Source organism: Limulus polyphemus, unplaced genomic scaffold (assembly GCF_000517525.1).
Source record: "Limulus polyphemus unplaced genomic scaffold, Limulus_polyphemus-2.1.2 Scaffold2034, whole genome shotgun sequence".
NCBI lineage: Eukaryota > Metazoa > Arthropoda > Merostomata > Xiphosura > Limulidae > Limulus > Limulus polyphemus.
This window is the reverse complement of record NW_013667644.1, coordinates 114,066-130,328: the sequence shown is the minus strand read 5'-3', so window position 1 is coordinate 130,328 and position 16,263 is coordinate 114,066. Positions and strand designations below refer to the sequence as shown.

At 35.0% G+C, this 16,263-nt stretch overlaps 1 protein-coding gene across 1 annotated transcript in view; it reads left to right on the top strand.

Moving 5' to 3' along the window:
- The first annotated feature begins 1,322 nt into the window (after positions 1–1,322).
- Positions 1,323–16,263, top strand: part of LOC106465734 (nitric oxide synthase, inducible-like) — a 27,185-nt gene continuing 12,244 nt past the window's right edge. The window contains exons 1-15 of the mRNA XM_022393646.1: positions 1,323–1,520; positions 3,541–3,686; positions 3,987–4,241; positions 4,395–4,536; positions 4,694–5,008; positions 5,721–5,822; positions 8,613–8,807; positions 10,947–11,023; positions 11,423–11,567; positions 11,761–11,865; positions 12,907–12,968; positions 13,357–13,531; positions 13,653–13,782; positions 14,583–14,661; positions 15,224–15,402. Coding sequence (XP_022249354.1) covers positions 1,362–1,520; positions 3,541–3,686; positions 3,987–4,241; positions 4,395–4,536; positions 4,694–5,008; positions 5,721–5,822; positions 8,613–8,807; positions 10,947–11,023; positions 11,423–11,567; positions 11,761–11,865; positions 12,907–12,968; positions 13,357–13,531; positions 13,653–13,782; positions 14,583–14,661; positions 15,224–15,402 — 2,266 coding nt within the window. The 5' untranslated portion in view covers positions 1,323–1,361. The remainder of the gene's footprint in view (positions 1,521–3,540; positions 3,687–3,986; positions 4,242–4,394; positions 4,537–4,693; positions 5,009–5,720; positions 5,823–8,612; positions 8,808–10,946; positions 11,024–11,422; positions 11,568–11,760; positions 11,866–12,906; positions 12,969–13,356; positions 13,532–13,652; positions 13,783–14,582; positions 14,662–15,223; positions 15,403–16,263) is intronic.

The window sequence follows — 16,263 nt, the reverse complement described above, 5'->3', positions numbered from 1 at the left end:
ATGAGCTCGTTGCTGTCCTAATTTAGGATCTTTTTTTAATAAATTCTTGAAAATGTTAATAAAGAGAGAAAGAAAGGGGCCAGGCGAGGATGTTTGCCCCGGGGGCTCTCGACGTTCCTGCATATACCACTAGGTGTCCTGGAGATCTGGGCCACATCAAAGAACCGCTGAAAGTTTCATGGCGATAAAAACTTCGGAAGTAAGCACTAAGATAGAAGAAAGATAATAAAATATAGGAACTTTATTTATTCAAAATCTGAATTTTTCACTTTGTTTTGTTTGACAAATGTATAAGGAGTGAATAAAAATCATTAACAAAGCAAAGGTAGAAAGTTAGAAAATTTTTGTCACTGTCAGACAAACACGTACAAGCCTCTTTATAATATACATTACGGTGAAATATTTAATAGCCATTGTGTTATAATATTTATATCGTAGCACTAATTTGTATAATCATGAAAATATATTTTTCATTTATTGTTTTCCCACCGATGGGTCAGCTGTAAGTTTACGGGCTTAAAACGCTAAAATCCGAGGTTCGATTTCCCGCATTGGACAGAGTGCAGATAGCCCATCGTGTAGTTTTGCGATGAAACAACCACCTGTATTATCTACTGCTAACTAAGAATCGAAATTCATGTTCAGACGGTTCCGACCATAGCTTGTATAGAAAATTACATAGTGCAATTATTACTGTCCTCTTATCTTTGGTAGTTAATTAAATTTTGTCGTTCTTCATATTTTCGCTTGGTAGAAACTTTGTCTTTGATTAAACGAGGTGTGGAAAACTATAATATTTCTTACATTCAAGTATATGCCAAACGTTTATTGTTTTAATGGACTGTTGAAGTTATGCAAGACACCATGAAACTAATGACGCTGTTCACCGCAAGTATTCAAGTGTAGCTAATATTACTTTGAAAGGGTTGAACTTTTCTAAACACGTTGCTTCTACTCTCTTGCTTAACGGGTGTTTAACTTTGTATGTTGATGATATGTTGTGAAACAGGTCTGAGCAAAGAACGAAACGGATAGGTAACCCCTTCTCATTTTAGCCATTGTACATTACGCCATGTGTCCAATGAAAATAGACAATATTTTCCGTGTCAATATACCATATGACATATTCTTTTTACACACTAGATGATACGGTTGTCACTGATACGTACGTCATCAACCATTCAAAGGCTATTGGTGAGACGAGATACGCATGCGCAGTAGCAGTTATTTTGGTCAATGACTGGTCGAAAGAAAAAGGTATAAAAATTGATAGAGTAGGATGTGTTTCTAAAACAACCTGAAGAAAATTCAACTGTGAAAGAAAAACTGTCCGAAGACATATTTATTCGCTATTGCTAACAATGCGTTTGAAGAACTCAGAATATCAACAAATGACAAGTTCTGAAGAGAATGGTTTGGCAAAAGAATTCTGTTCTGTTGTCCGAAATGTTTCTCCTTTAAAGTTGACCAACATCACCACTGGCAAACAAATAAACGATACTTTGTACCTTCGTTCACAGGTAATATAACAATAACTTTATTTATTCAAAACAAAACCTGAGTTTTTCTTTCAATGACAAATGTCTATGGAGACATTTAAATCATGAACATTTCATTTCTAAAACTATAATTAAGATATATCCAAGAGGGATTTTCTCCAATCATAGTCAGAGCAAGAAACGCTATCATTCAAGTTGGTGTTATACTTTAAATCCAGTATTATTAATTCTATTCACACATAACGGTAATCATTACTGTAAAATTTGTTTTAATTTAAAGTTTTAATTTATGTTGTAGATTACTCTTGAACAAGTGTTTTAAATTATGTTGAACTACTATAGAGATTGTGCTTTAAATTATGTTATAGGCTGCCATAGGACGAGTGTTTTAGATTATTTTAAATTACTCTCGGTTGTGTGTTTTAAATTATACTTTCGGGATTGTGTTTTACGTAATAAACTGCTGTCGAAAATATATTTTAAACTATATCAGATTACTTACCGTCGAGTAAATATTTGAAATTCATTTATATAACTGTCAGACGCATATTTTAAATAATGTAAGTATACTATCTGAAGTGTATTTTAAACTACATTAAGTTACTGTCATATAGTATCAATCGTATTTGTTAATGGTAATAAGTTATTGTCAAACCCGTGATAAAACGATATTATAGATCTAGATCACTATTGCACGTGTGTTTTGAATTACATCAGATTGTTTTTGAGCGTGTATTTTAAATTACATTAGAATGTGTGTTTTAAATTATATTGAACTGTTATCTGGATTGTGTTTTAAATTATCTTACAGTACTTCCTTACGTATGTGTTAAATTATATTATATTACTATCAGAAGTGTATTTTAATGATAACAGGTTATAGTTGAGTATGTTGAGTGTGTTGAGGTTATAGTTGAGTATGTACATCTTTTAAATTGTGTTCTAGGTTGCTGTCGGACGTGTTTTTAGCCCCGGTATAGCGGCTCATAGCACGTAATCTCTTGGCCCATTTGAGATCTAATTACAGTTTTGGACTCAGGAAGTTAGACCCTTTCGAATGATCTATTTGATTACGCCCAAGGTCTCATAGATTAATTTACTCTATTCCTGCCTAAAAGAATTTCAATTTGAGGGCAAGCTGGTAGAGATCCTAATGAGTAATAAAATTGAATCAGGTATATGCGCGCCCCACGATTGTCATTTCTGGTGCACAAAAATATAGCTAATAAAAAAGAAAAAAAAAATGTCTCATAGATTAATTTACTCTAATCCTGCCTAAAAGAATTTCAAGTGCCGCGGCTATTGATGATTCCCTCTTGTTTAAATATTGTTAGATTACTGTAAGGTGTGGGTTTCAATGATGATTAGATATTATCATACTTCCGTTTTAAATTGTGTTAAAGCTCGCTGTCAGAGGGATGTTTTAAATTACTTTATAGATTACTGGCGGATGTGTGTGCTAATAAGTTATTGTCGAACGTGTATTTGAAATTATGTTGTCGGAGTTGCGTTTTAAAGTATGTTAGATTACCGCCAGACGTGTTTTATAGGTTGCTGTGGATGTGTATTTTAAATATTGTATTGTAAGGTATGTGTATGTGATTTTGCAATAATAATAACACAACGAAGATTAAAATACATCTGTTGTAAATATTTAGTCTGCTGGTTTTAGAATTTCGCGAAAATTTACACAGTAAATTTTGAAATTACATACTAGAGAGAAGACAGCTATAGTGAACAGTTCCCACTATAGGATTCTCTTATCTGTTGAATAGAATTACTTTATCATTATTTGTATAGCGTACCCATGATCTCAAACTACGAAGAACATTTTTAGCTGCAACGAGACGTGAACCACAATCTCTCAAATACGTAGTCCAGGGACGCTGAACACTAAGCTGCGCCTGACCATCAACAGGGGAAAGTCTCAACTCCAAATTAAGTACGGAAAGTAGAAAGTTACTGATATGTAAAGGCCATTAGCTGCTATTTTATAGAACTATATATTTTGTTTATTTACACGTGCTGCTTTTAATTCTAGCCAATCGCCTGCAAATCACAATACTGTTATGGCTCGTGTATGCCTGGCCAGTCAGGAGCCAGACCTCCAGGCTGTGCACGCCCACCAAATGAAATACTTCAGCAGGCAAAGGAATTTTTGGAGCAATTCAATGTACATAAAAAGTCGTAAGTAACCATGATTATGGATATTTCCACTTACATGGTAAAAAAAAAAAAAATTCTGTAAATTAAAAATGTTATACCAGAAATCTGCCACATCATCAGATTTCTGTTAACATTTGGGATTTCAAGTAATTGCATTATGTTTCCTTTATAACCTGTTTTCGTAGTTAATTTTGACTGTTAAAAGTACTTCTTGTAAGTCAGTTCCAGTAGTTTCTATGAATTAAGAAATTACAACAGATAGATGAACTACACACAACATCTGAAGAATCTGAACTTTAGTTTTATTGCGTATTTTCATAGAGAGACGAATAAGGACTATCTCAAACGGTGGGAAGAAATTAAGAGGGAAGTAGAGGTAGATGGCACATACACCCTCACCTTAGAAGAACTAACGTTTGGGGCTAAGCTAGCGTGGAGAAACGCCTCGCGCTGTATCGGTCGAATTCAGTGGAAAAACCTTGAGGTACAGGATGCACGGCATGTACAGACCACTCAAGAGATGTTCGAGGCTTTGTGTCGTCACCTGGAGCATGCTACAAATGGAGGAAATCTAAGGTTTGAATTATGCAAAGATCCTTACAAGAACTTTCCACTTTTTTTTCTAAAAAAAATACAATGAGAGACTACTTCGTTTTAATCTAATCTTCGATATACTAACACTAGTAACCTATTATTATTAAGATATTCCAAACGTTTTCTTCCCTATAGGTCGATGATTACAATTTTTCCTCCAAGAATAAACGGCCGAGAAGATTTTTGTTTGTGGAATCCTCAACTACTTAGCTATGCAGGTTACCTACAGCCAGATGGTAGCGTAGTTGGAGATTCAGGCCGTGTTCAGTTTACTCGGGTATATTCCGTTTCTTAGCGAACAATTCAAATAACTAATTTTAAGATATGTAACAACCTTAACGGTAGTGAATTACTACAGCAATAAATGGCTATAAATCTTTCGAATATTCATAATCAATATTTGGATTAAACTTAAAATGTCACTAACTTTATAGGTGTGCCAGCGACTGGGGTGGAAAGGAAGAGGTGGACGGTTTGATATTCTGCCGTGGGTGGTCTCATCACCAAAGGAAGGTCCCAAGTTTTATGAAATTCCGGAGGAATTGGTGTTGAGAATTAACATGGAACATCCCCAATATGAATGGTTTTCAGAGCTTGGTTTAGAATGGTATGCTCTTCCTGCCGTTGCCAATATGTTGTTCGACTGTGGAGGAATGGAGTTTCCTGCTGCCCCTTTCAACGGTTGGTACATGAGTACAGAGATAGGAGCCCGTGACCTGTGTGATCCTCAGAGGTACAATATCACCAAGGTAAGAATGATTCATTTAGGTATAATATCATTAACGTAAGAATGCTTCATTAAATTACAATATCACAAAAGAAAGAATGCTTTAATAAGGTACAATATCATCAAAGTAAGAATACTTTAGGTATAATATCAATAAGATAAGAATCTTTCACTAAACTACAATAGCATAAAGGTAAGAATGCTTAACTAAAATACAATATCACAAAGATAAGAATACTTCATTAAGCAGTATCACCAAGATAAGAATGCTTTACTAAAATACAGTGCCATCAACGTAAAAATACGTTACTAAGGTACAATATCACCAAACTAAGACTGTTTCACTAAGGTACAATGTCACCAAAGTAAGAATACTTTACTAAGATACAATATCAACAAAGTAAAAATTCTTCACTAAGGTACAATATCACCAAAGTAAAAATACGTTACTAAGCTACAATGTCACCAAAGTAAGAATACTTCCGTAAACTACAATATTACTAAGATAAAAATACTTCACTAAACTGCAATATCACAAAGATAAGAATGTTTCACCAAGGTACAATATCATCAGAATAAGAATATTTCACTAAGTTACAATATCACTAAGGTAAAAATGCTTAACTAAGTATTTTACATTGACGTGTGCAAAGTTAATTTGATTTATTTTCTTCCCAATGTCATGTCATCACATAGCTGATCAGATTAACTGTTATCATTCTTATCATTTACAGGATGTAGCAATCAAGATGGGACTAGATACATCTAATTTAACCACTCTCTGGAAGGACAAAGTGTTGTTAGAAGTCAATGTTGCTGTCTTACACAGTTTTCGGGTAGTGTATCTTGAGTTATTCCTGTATTTAAGCTATTTAACAAAATATAAATTAAAAATCATTAATGATATAACAACAGGTAAAAAATTCTCAATGTTTTTTTTTTTGCTGATTTTTCCCCCAAATAGAAAGATTTATTTTTCTTAATGTTTGGAAACCATTGAATTTCTGTAAATGTTGAATACTAGTGAAAGTATCCGGCTTCGCTCGGGATATTAGGTTGATATATTCTAGATGACTATGTCATTGTGTATACTCTGAACCTATTGCAGCATAGAAGAAGAGTCCAAAATATTTTAAACATTTTTATTTTCCAGAAACATAAAAAAGTAGAAAAGAAAGTACAGTAAATTAAGAATTATTTATTATCAAAGAACTTTATCATTGCGTTAAATATTTCGCATTTTTAATATTTCAATTTTGTAGTTTATACATTTCATTTTATACTTTCAGCACATAGACGCTTGACAACAATATTAGGTTATACTTTTATTGCTATGCAACATGATATAAAAGCCATTGTTGGAACACATTGTTACCAAAACGCAATGGCTTTTCTATATATTAGAAGTTGTTATATAAAGAACCACTTCTTTTCTGTGTTTTTTCGCTAGATTGCCTCTTTGAAAATATGCGTACGCGCGTGTCTGTCTGTAATTTATATCTATAATTTGTAGTATAAGGAACCACTTTTTTTCCTATGTGGTTTTTCGCTAGCTTGCCTCATTAAATAAATGCGCACGCGTATGTGCAAACGCACGTGGATAAGATAAGTAATAATACCCAGGTGCAGACCCTCAGGGTCCACTTAGTATGCGTGCAAAATTTCAGGATTCTAAATTTTTACAATTGGAGCTATGGCGGTCACATTTCTTTTCTATGTGGCTTTTCGCATACAAAGATGCGCACACTTTCGTAGATAAGTAATAATAACCAGGTGCAAACCCTCATGGTCCACTTAGTATGGGTGCAAAATTTTAAGTTTCTTGGTTCTTTCCTCTTGTAACTATGATGGTCACACAGACACTCTTGCGCGCGCACACACACACGTACGTTTCTGTCCGTCTGTCTGTGATTTCTATTTTTAATATAAGGAACAACCTCTTTTCTATGTGTTTTTTCACTAGCTTGCCTCATTAGAAAGTTGCGTGTCTGTCTGGCTGTCTGTGAATTCTATTCATAATATAAGGAACCATTTCTTTTCTAAGTGATTTTTCGCTAGTTTGCCTTATTAAAAAGATGCGCACGCGCACGTGGATAAGATAAGTAATAATATACAGGTGCATAGTCCACTTAGTATGGTTGGAAAATTTCAGGTTTCTAGGTTCTTTCTTGTTGGAGCTACAGTGGTCACATTTCTTTTCTATGTGGTTTTTCGCTAGCTTGCGTCATAAAATGATGCGCACGCGCACTGATAAGTAATAAAGTAATAATACCCAGTTTCACTACCCTCAGGGTCCACTTAGTATGGGTGCAAAATTTTAAGTTTCTAGGTTCTTTCCTTTTGAAGCTATAACAGCCACGCCTACACAGACATGCACGTGTGCGCACACACACACACACGTGAGTGTCTGTCTGTCCGTGATTTCTATTCGTAATATAAGGAACTACTTCCTTGTGTTTTTGCGCTAACTTGCTTCATTTAAAAGGTGCGTATGCGCACGCACATGGATAAGAGGTGCACACCCTCAGGGTCCACTTAGTACGGGTGCAAAATTTCAGGTTTCTAGGTTATTTCTTCTTAGAGCTATGGTGATTACAGTTCTTTTCTATGTGGTTTTTCGCTAGCTTGCCTCAATAAAAAGATGCAGATGCGCGCACGCACGTGGATAAGATAAGTAATAATCTACGTGTGCAGACCCTCAGTGTCACCTTATTATGGGTGCAAAAGTTCAGGTTTTTAGGTTCTTTCCTCTTGGAGCTATGGAGATCAGATTTTTTCTGTGTTTTTTTTCGCATAAAAAGACGAACACGCGCATGCGCGCACGCACGTAGATAAATAATAATACTCAGGTGCAAACCTCCAGGGTCCACTTAGTATGGGAGAAAATTTTCAGGTTTCTAGGTTTCTTTACTCTTGGAGCTATGTTCGTTTAACATGAAACTTATTATCTACAACTAAAATTCAAGGCAGCAATTTCATGCTTTTTAAGATACTTTCTTTCTCACTTGTAAATGCTGGTACATCGCCATTTTTAAACTTAAAATTTACAGTTAAAACAAATTGTTAGACTGTCGTAGTCCCAAATATCGTATATTATGTTCTCAATTTCGAAAGCTGATTGAAACATTTTTTTCTTTATTTTTACTGACTGAAATGTTTTAAGTCAGTTTCATATTGAATCATTTCAATTGGAAAATGAAAGCATAGACAGATTGTTCATGAAAATAAATGTTTCTTATCATTGTGGCTCAAATTGTAGTGTATTTTAATATTTGTCTTGTTGCGCAACCGAAGTTATTGTTTTTTTAAGTACACTTATTAACACTTAAGCCAATGAAGGTTTTTAATTTTGATGAAATGTACATTTATATAGTATATTGCACTTCAAATTTCATGAAAATTCGATCACGTATTTTTGTAGAATGGTTTAGTTCATGCTAGATGCTGCTTTTTATATAAATTTTAAGCTCAAATAATGCGTGTATGATTAAACGCATATTAAATTACTATTTCTGATTTAATTAGAACTTTGTGATTGTTTCTTGTTTGTATGTTTTTAAATAATGCCATCCGTATTTTTACTCCATACCGTTGTGCTTAAAGGCATTGTTTTTCTTCTTATTCAGAAACAAAACGTCACTATTGTTGACCACCATACTGCTTCTGAAACATTTATGACTCATATGGAAAATGAGTACAAGCTACGAGGTGGTTGTCCTGCAGACTGGGTGTGGATTGTACCTCCAATATCTGGAAGCATCACACCAGTGTTTCACCAGGAAATGTTGAATTATATAATGAAGCCTAGCTATGAATACCAGGTAATTATATACTAAACCCCAGCACCCGAGTATTAAATACTAAATCTGAAATCTAGCTATGAATATTAAGCCCGGCATTGCCAGATGGTTAGGGCGCTCGACTCGCAATCTGAGGGTCGCGGGTTCGAATCCCCGTCACACCAAACATTCTCGCCTTTTCAGCCTTGGGGTCATGGTAAAAGAGTTGGCGGTGGGTTGTGATGACTAGCTGCCTTCCAAGTCTTTCATTGCTAAATTAGGAACGGCTGGCGCAGATAGCTCTCGTGTAGCTTTGTGCGAAATTCAAAATTATATAGTAAAACCAAGCTACGTAGTTTATACACTTGTTGCGTATCTGCTTGTTTGTTAATTTCCGTTGTAAATTCTTTCCGAAGAGCTTCAGCGATACAAGTCCTTTCATAATTAAAACTAGTTTATTCTTTCTCGATACAACTTTGTAATACACAGAATTTCCACAGTCACTTTAAACTTAACAACCTTTATAACACACGGTATAAATCCCAATGATTCACAAACACTTTACTTACAGTGCCTACGGTTCGCTTAACTCAATTATCTATCTCTTCGATCTATCTATATCTCTTCAATCACTGGCTCTATTTGCCGGGCTTATATACTAAAAAAGAGGGAGCCTGGCAAACACTCGGACATTCGCGAGGTTCCTCGATAAGTCATGATCCTTCTAGAAACTCCAGCGCTGTCGTAACAATAAACTGAAACCTGCCGTGAAGTCCAGGTAATTATACACTGAAGTCTAGATACAAAGACCATACACTAAAATAATAAGGCCTAGCTATGAATTCCCCGTAATTATATAATTGGAACCTGCCAACGAAAATTATGCGTTCAAATACTGAAGCCTAGGCATGACTACCAAGTAATTACATACATAATTCCTGAAACCTAACTATCAATAACGGTAATCATATACTGAAACTTAGTTATAAACATCTAGATACGTAAATTATGCACTCTAATATTAAAGCCTAGCTATGAATACCAGATGATTATATGCTGAAACATAGCAACAAAAGTATGGCACTCAAATACTGAAGCTATGAATATCAGGTAATTATATCTATTGAAGCCTAGGTATGACTACTGGGTAATCATAAACTGAAACCAGGCTTCGAAGCTCTGAAGACCGAGTTTATCATAAATTGAAACCTAGTTATGAATATTAGGTATTTATAAACTGAAACCAGGCTTCGAAGCTCTGAAGACCGGGTTTATCATAAATTGAAACCTAGTTATGAATATCAGGTAATTATATACTGAATTATAAAATACATATGCCCCATAATTATGTAATCAAGCATAGCTACAAATATCAGTTAGTTGTATAGCGAAGCCTAGCTATAATGAAGCCCTATAAATCCGTACTGAAGAACACGATTTCATTATGTTGTGAAGCCTAGCTATGAATACCCTGTAAATCTATACTGAAGCTTAGCTAGAAATACGACTTCATTATGTTTTGAAGCCTAGCTATGAATATCCTGTAAATCTATACTGAAGCTTAACTAGAAATGCGACTTCATTATGTACTGAACTTTGGCCACAATACTATATTCTGAAACATGGTTATGTGTGTTCTGAGACTTGGCTAGGAATATTAGGCTGCTGTTGAATTTTGTGCTAACGCTAAGAATACTAAGCATATGTGTTGTGAGACTTGGCTACAAATATAAGATTGGTTATGTTTTCTGAAATATGGCTATGAATACTGGTTATGTGTATTCTGCGAGTTGCCTAGGAATACTAAATTGATTGTGTCTTCGGAAACCTGGTTATAAATACTAGTTTTGGTGTATGGTCTGGGACGTGGCTGACAATTGAGTTTTCAGATGTCGCTACAAATACTAAGTTCATGTGTTCTCTCGGTTAATGGTCAAATTTTATAGATAATCTTGATTAGCTTTGTTTTGTAATACTGATCGAAAGGTTGTAACTTATTATAGTTTTTCTGGCAACTGTTCACGTTTAAATAAATATAAAATATAAGCGTTTGAATATTGTTTAAAACTTGAACTTCATCTTATTGCAGAACTGAAAAACGAGGGGGGGGGGGAGAGAGAAAACAGTATGCTTTCCATGGTTTATACATTTAAAAATTATATTTTTCACATATATTTACAGGAAAACGCATGGAAGCTTTTCGATTGGAAACGTATCTCCAGTGTTAGCTTGAAATACAAATTTTCATCAGTTGCAAAGTAAGTAGTGAATACTAGTATTTTGTTGAATTTTGTGAGTTTCAAAAGTATAATTTTCATCTAATACTGTAAACATTTTTCATAAACATTTAACTTATCGGAAAATAAAAATACTTTTGAAATGTCAGATAAAAAGTAATCTTAATAAGTATTAAAATGTCGATATGGGACCTACTGGATTTCTTCGGTACTCGCATGTTAACAAGATTTTATATCTTTATAACAACCGCCTCCCCAGTGGCACAGAGGAATGTCTGTGGACTTACAACACTATAAACCGGGTTTCGATACCCGTGTTGGGCAGAGCACAGATAGCCCATCGTGTTGCTTTGTGTTTAATTATAAACAAACAAACAATACAACAGAACAACCGATAATTTAACATTAACTTCATCATAGGGCTGTGTGGATCACTTGCAGTTTGATGCACAAGGTTCGAATCTTCAGAGTGCGAGCAACAATCTTGTACGCTACTGAAACAGGAAAATCTGAGAACTTTGCTCATCATCTGGGGCGTCTTCTGGAAAACTCTTTTAATGTCAGAGTAAGTTGTCAGTAGTTTAAATCTTGTTTTAAAACCATCCATTTATAAAACATGTCGTCAAAAAGAAAATTGGTGTATTTTGAGAACATTGCGTTTACGAATATAATTCGATTATTAAAACAACTTCTGATGACGAGATTAAAAGTTTTGATGAAGACAACAAGACGATTTTTGTTTCCTTTATTCTGAAAAGGTGCTGTGTATGGAAGATTACAAGGCAGAAGAACTGGCTCAGGAGTCGTTGCTTGTGGTAATCAGTAGTACATTTGGCAGTGGAGAACCTCCGGACAACGGGAAGGTGAGCACAATATTGAGATTGTTATATTACAGTAGAATACAACAAACTTTTATTTTTTAGAATGAAATTTCATTCCAGTCGTGGAGATTGGACTGATGGGTCAGCAGAGAGTTACGCCTCCTTCTCTTCGGCCAAAAGAGACAACGTGCTTAATGTCTACATAACTGATTATGGGTGGTTATACAAAAATACATACTCGAAAGTAAAACTAAACTGATATGAATAGGGAGAAGAAAGATTTATGTTATTAATTTAAAATCAATAATTAACATATTTTAGAGGAACATTGATCGGTAGTTAGTATGACAATACATTAAAATAATATTGATAATTTTTACAAATCTTTCTTTACTGGCCCTGTACCATAATAATAATTGAAATATGTAAATGAATGTTATAAATAGCATTTCGATCGAGGCTTTGTGTGTTGTATTCGCACCATACTTGATCAGTTCTGGTACTGAGCGAAAGGCCTCGTCGGCAGTGGATTACAATTCTCAAGGGGTATGGTTGAAATACTATTAGGTTTTTCTTACGGGAAAAGCCGTAATACAGGGCCAGTAAAGAAAAATTTGTAAAAACTTATTATGAGTCTTATTGTGAGGTAATGTCACACTAAGTATCATCTAACAATTTTTCGTTACAGTGTATTAATTGGTGTTATCTATTGTTGCCATCTTTATGCTGGAATACTAGAATCAAAAGTAACACGATTTAAAAAATCCTTAATACTAATTGGTTTTGTATGTATATATGAACAGTAATTTTCTTGACAATTAAAATTATCTGGTTATAGCTGGCTCCCGGTAGCTCAGCGGTAAGTATGAAGGCTTATAAGCTAAAACTCTGGCTTTGATACCCGCGGCTGGCAGAGCCCAACTAGCCCATTGTGTAGCTTTTTGCTTAAAAGCAACAAGCCATACCAAATTATAACTGAATAGCTAATTCCTTTCTATGTTGTTTACCATACGTAGCTAGCTTCCGTGATATAACATTACGACAACTATTTTGGTCGTTTTTATGTTCTCCTCTTTCTTACAGCATTTTTGGAAGCACCTGTCTGAAAAGAAGAAAATAAACTTTGAGGACTTAAGTCACATCAAGTAAGTGACATAATTAATAATTCTACAGATCATGGCTATTTAAATTTATAGTGTTGTAAGTGTTCTGTAAAACAAATAAAAGTACTGTTACTTAGGCTACAATGAATTACGCTAGAAAACCACAGATCTGGTTACCACTACTGCTTGTAATGGACGATGTGCTTGAACACTGAAGACGAAACTCAACTTTATCCTAATTAACCATATTCTTAAAGGTGGTGCTGTTCTAAGTATATTATGCAAGAACATGAGTGAATCGTTAACATTATGGTGTTATTCTTACCAAATTCGATCTGAATTCTTTATATATTGTTTCAGTGTAGGGTGCAGTATCAAACTAATTTCTACGTAATTTTAAAAATCACATATCATACTTTTGTAAATTTAGGTTTGGAGTCTTTGCTCTTGGATCATCTCAGTATCCTACATTCTGTTCTTTTGGTAAAAATATCGACGAGACATTAGCCACATTGCATGCTGAGCGCCTCCTGGCGGTGGGTTTAGGTGATGAACTTCAAGGACAGGAACAAACTTTCAGCAACTGGGCAAAAGAATTCTATCAGGTGTGTGTAGTAAAAAATATTTGGTGCTTAGATTGTCCAAACTTACTGGAATCTCAGAGTTTTTGTAATTAGTAAACTCAATGAATTGATTTAAAATCCTATATTTTCTGAATGTTTCTAGGTTGCCTGCAACTCCTACACGTTGACAGCTAAAGACACTTCCTTGGTTTCCCTTGAATCGGCAAATGAATGGAATCCTGAAAAGTTCAGAACAACTGTTGTTGATGGTGTTTTTAATGATTTGTGTGAGGGTATGTACTGAAGTTTTATCATGATAAACGTCCTAATCAATCATCTACTTATCTTATGATGTGTTAAAGATCCGCAATTTTCTAACTCCTGTTTTTTCTTTTGAGGCTAGCCCTGTTATTCTTTTATTGTTTCTCGGGCCACTACTGTTGTGTCACTCAAGACTTTCGCAACTCTTATTGTATCTTCCAGGCCACTCCTGTAACTCTTGTGGTCTCTCTTAAGACCCTCCGTGCTTTTTGTAATATCTCTGAGGTCACTTATGTTACTCTGGTGTTGTTTCTTAGGGCTTCCTTGTTTTTCTTGTTTGTGTTTCAAGTCATTCCTGGAACTTTCGTAGTCACTTAGACAATTTCTGTGACTCTCTCTTATGGCTCTCTGTAATTTCTATAGTGTCTCTCAGGCAATTCTCATGACTCTTGTTGTCTCCCTCAAGACTCTTTGCGACTTTTGTAGTATCTCCCAATCCACTCACGAGATTCTTGTATTTATCTAAGGACTCTATTGTGGTGTCTTACAGGGTCCTGTTTCTCAGTGGTTTCTCTCAGGTCACTTCTGTGGCTCTTGCATTGTCTCTCAGGTCACTTCTATGATTTTTGTAGTCTTTCTCAAGATCTTTTGTGACTTTTATAGTATCTATCAAACAGTTTTTGTCACCCTTGTGTTGTCTCTTAGGCAACCCTTTAACTCTCGTGTTCTTTTTCAAGAGTGTCTATGATTTTTTTTCTTGTCTTGTGTCATATTTTCGTACAGTAAAACTATTGTGACACATCAGTAAGTTCAATGTTTCTGTATAACTCAGGTCTAACTAAGATTCACAAAAAGAAAGTTCAACCCTACAGAGTTACATCAAGAGCTCGACTTCAACATAACAATTCTGAGTAAGTACATTTTAGAAATATATACTGAAAATGTGATCTCTATAACTATATATTACTTAAACGTGGATTTTTTTTTATTTTTATTTTGAGGGAACTTTCGTTGTTAGATTGTATCATCCACCTCAAAAAAAAGAAGATAAAAAAAATAGTATTGGAATTAATATTCCAAGTACATATCTAGTTATACCACTGGATTTAAGTCAGTCAGCAAAAGGTGTCCACACAGTAACAATGTTTTTTTTAACAAATGGCTTATATAAATAGCGCTCCGACCACTACTGTGCTTGCTGTATCCCAGTCAGCCTGATGAGCTCTGGTATTCAGCGAAACGCGTCGTCGGCAGTGGATATGACGGAAATATTTTGGTTCAAATAATTTATACACAATTTTTCTAAAAAAAACAAACTTAAAAGCGTTTAAAAACGTAGTACTTCAATTACAATAACCCTTATACTATTGTCTTATGACAAACATAATTGATTGTAATTATGCTTCGCAAGCAAAAGGTGTTCAAATCATAACAATTGTTAAACTGAGAAATGTATTTGGTAACTAATTTCAGACGTCAGACAATTCTAGTCCGACTAGACATTCAGAAATCCCAAGACTTCACATACGAACCTGGCGACCATCTTAGCGTTTTCCCTACCAATTCTATAAATATTGTTAACCGGATCATGTCACGTCTGAATCCAGCAGATCGATCAGAGAGAAATGTGGTTCAAGTTGAGACTTTGGTTGGTAAGTGTAAAAGTTTTGCCTCACTGCTTCCTCGAAAATATTCGGTTGATAATAAAGCACTATGCTTTAATACATATTTTATATTTCAAAACGAAAAACTATTATATTAATATTTTCGTCAAGTGAATTAGTGACATTACAATCTGTAACATACAGTGAATAAACCTAATGGTTAATTGTAATTTTTATTGATCATACAAAGTGTATTTATAAAACTACCCTATTCCAGTCCAGCGTTTAATGCATTTGACTCTAGGCCCGGTATGGGCAGGTGGTTAGGACACTCGACTCACAATCTGAGCGTCGCGGGTTCGAATCCCCGTCCCACCAAACATGCTCGCCCTTTTAGCCGTGGGGGCGTTATAATGTGATAATCAATCCCACTATTCGTTGGTAAAAGAGTAGCCCAAGAGTTGGCGGTGGGTAGTGATGACTAGCTGCCTTCCCTCTAATCTTACACTGCTAAATTAGGGACGGCTAGCGCACATAGCCCTCGTGTAGCTTTGCGCGAAATTCAAAACAAACAATGCATTTGACTCTTAAACATGCGATCTCCGGTTCGAATAACAAAATTTAAAATTTTACACTAAACAGCCCATTATTTAACACGTCTGATTTCTGATAATAAAATTTCGGGTTCGAATCTCATACATAAGTTTGTTTCTTTTGAATTTCGCGCAAAGCTACTCTAGGACTATCTGCGCTAGCGTCCCCAAGTTAGCAGTGATAGACTAAAGGGAAGACAGGTAGCTAGTCAAAATTCTCCACTGCCAAATATTCGGCTATTCTTTTACCAACGAATATGAGATTGACCGTCACATTATAACGCTCCCACGACTGAAATGGCGAGCATGTTTGGTG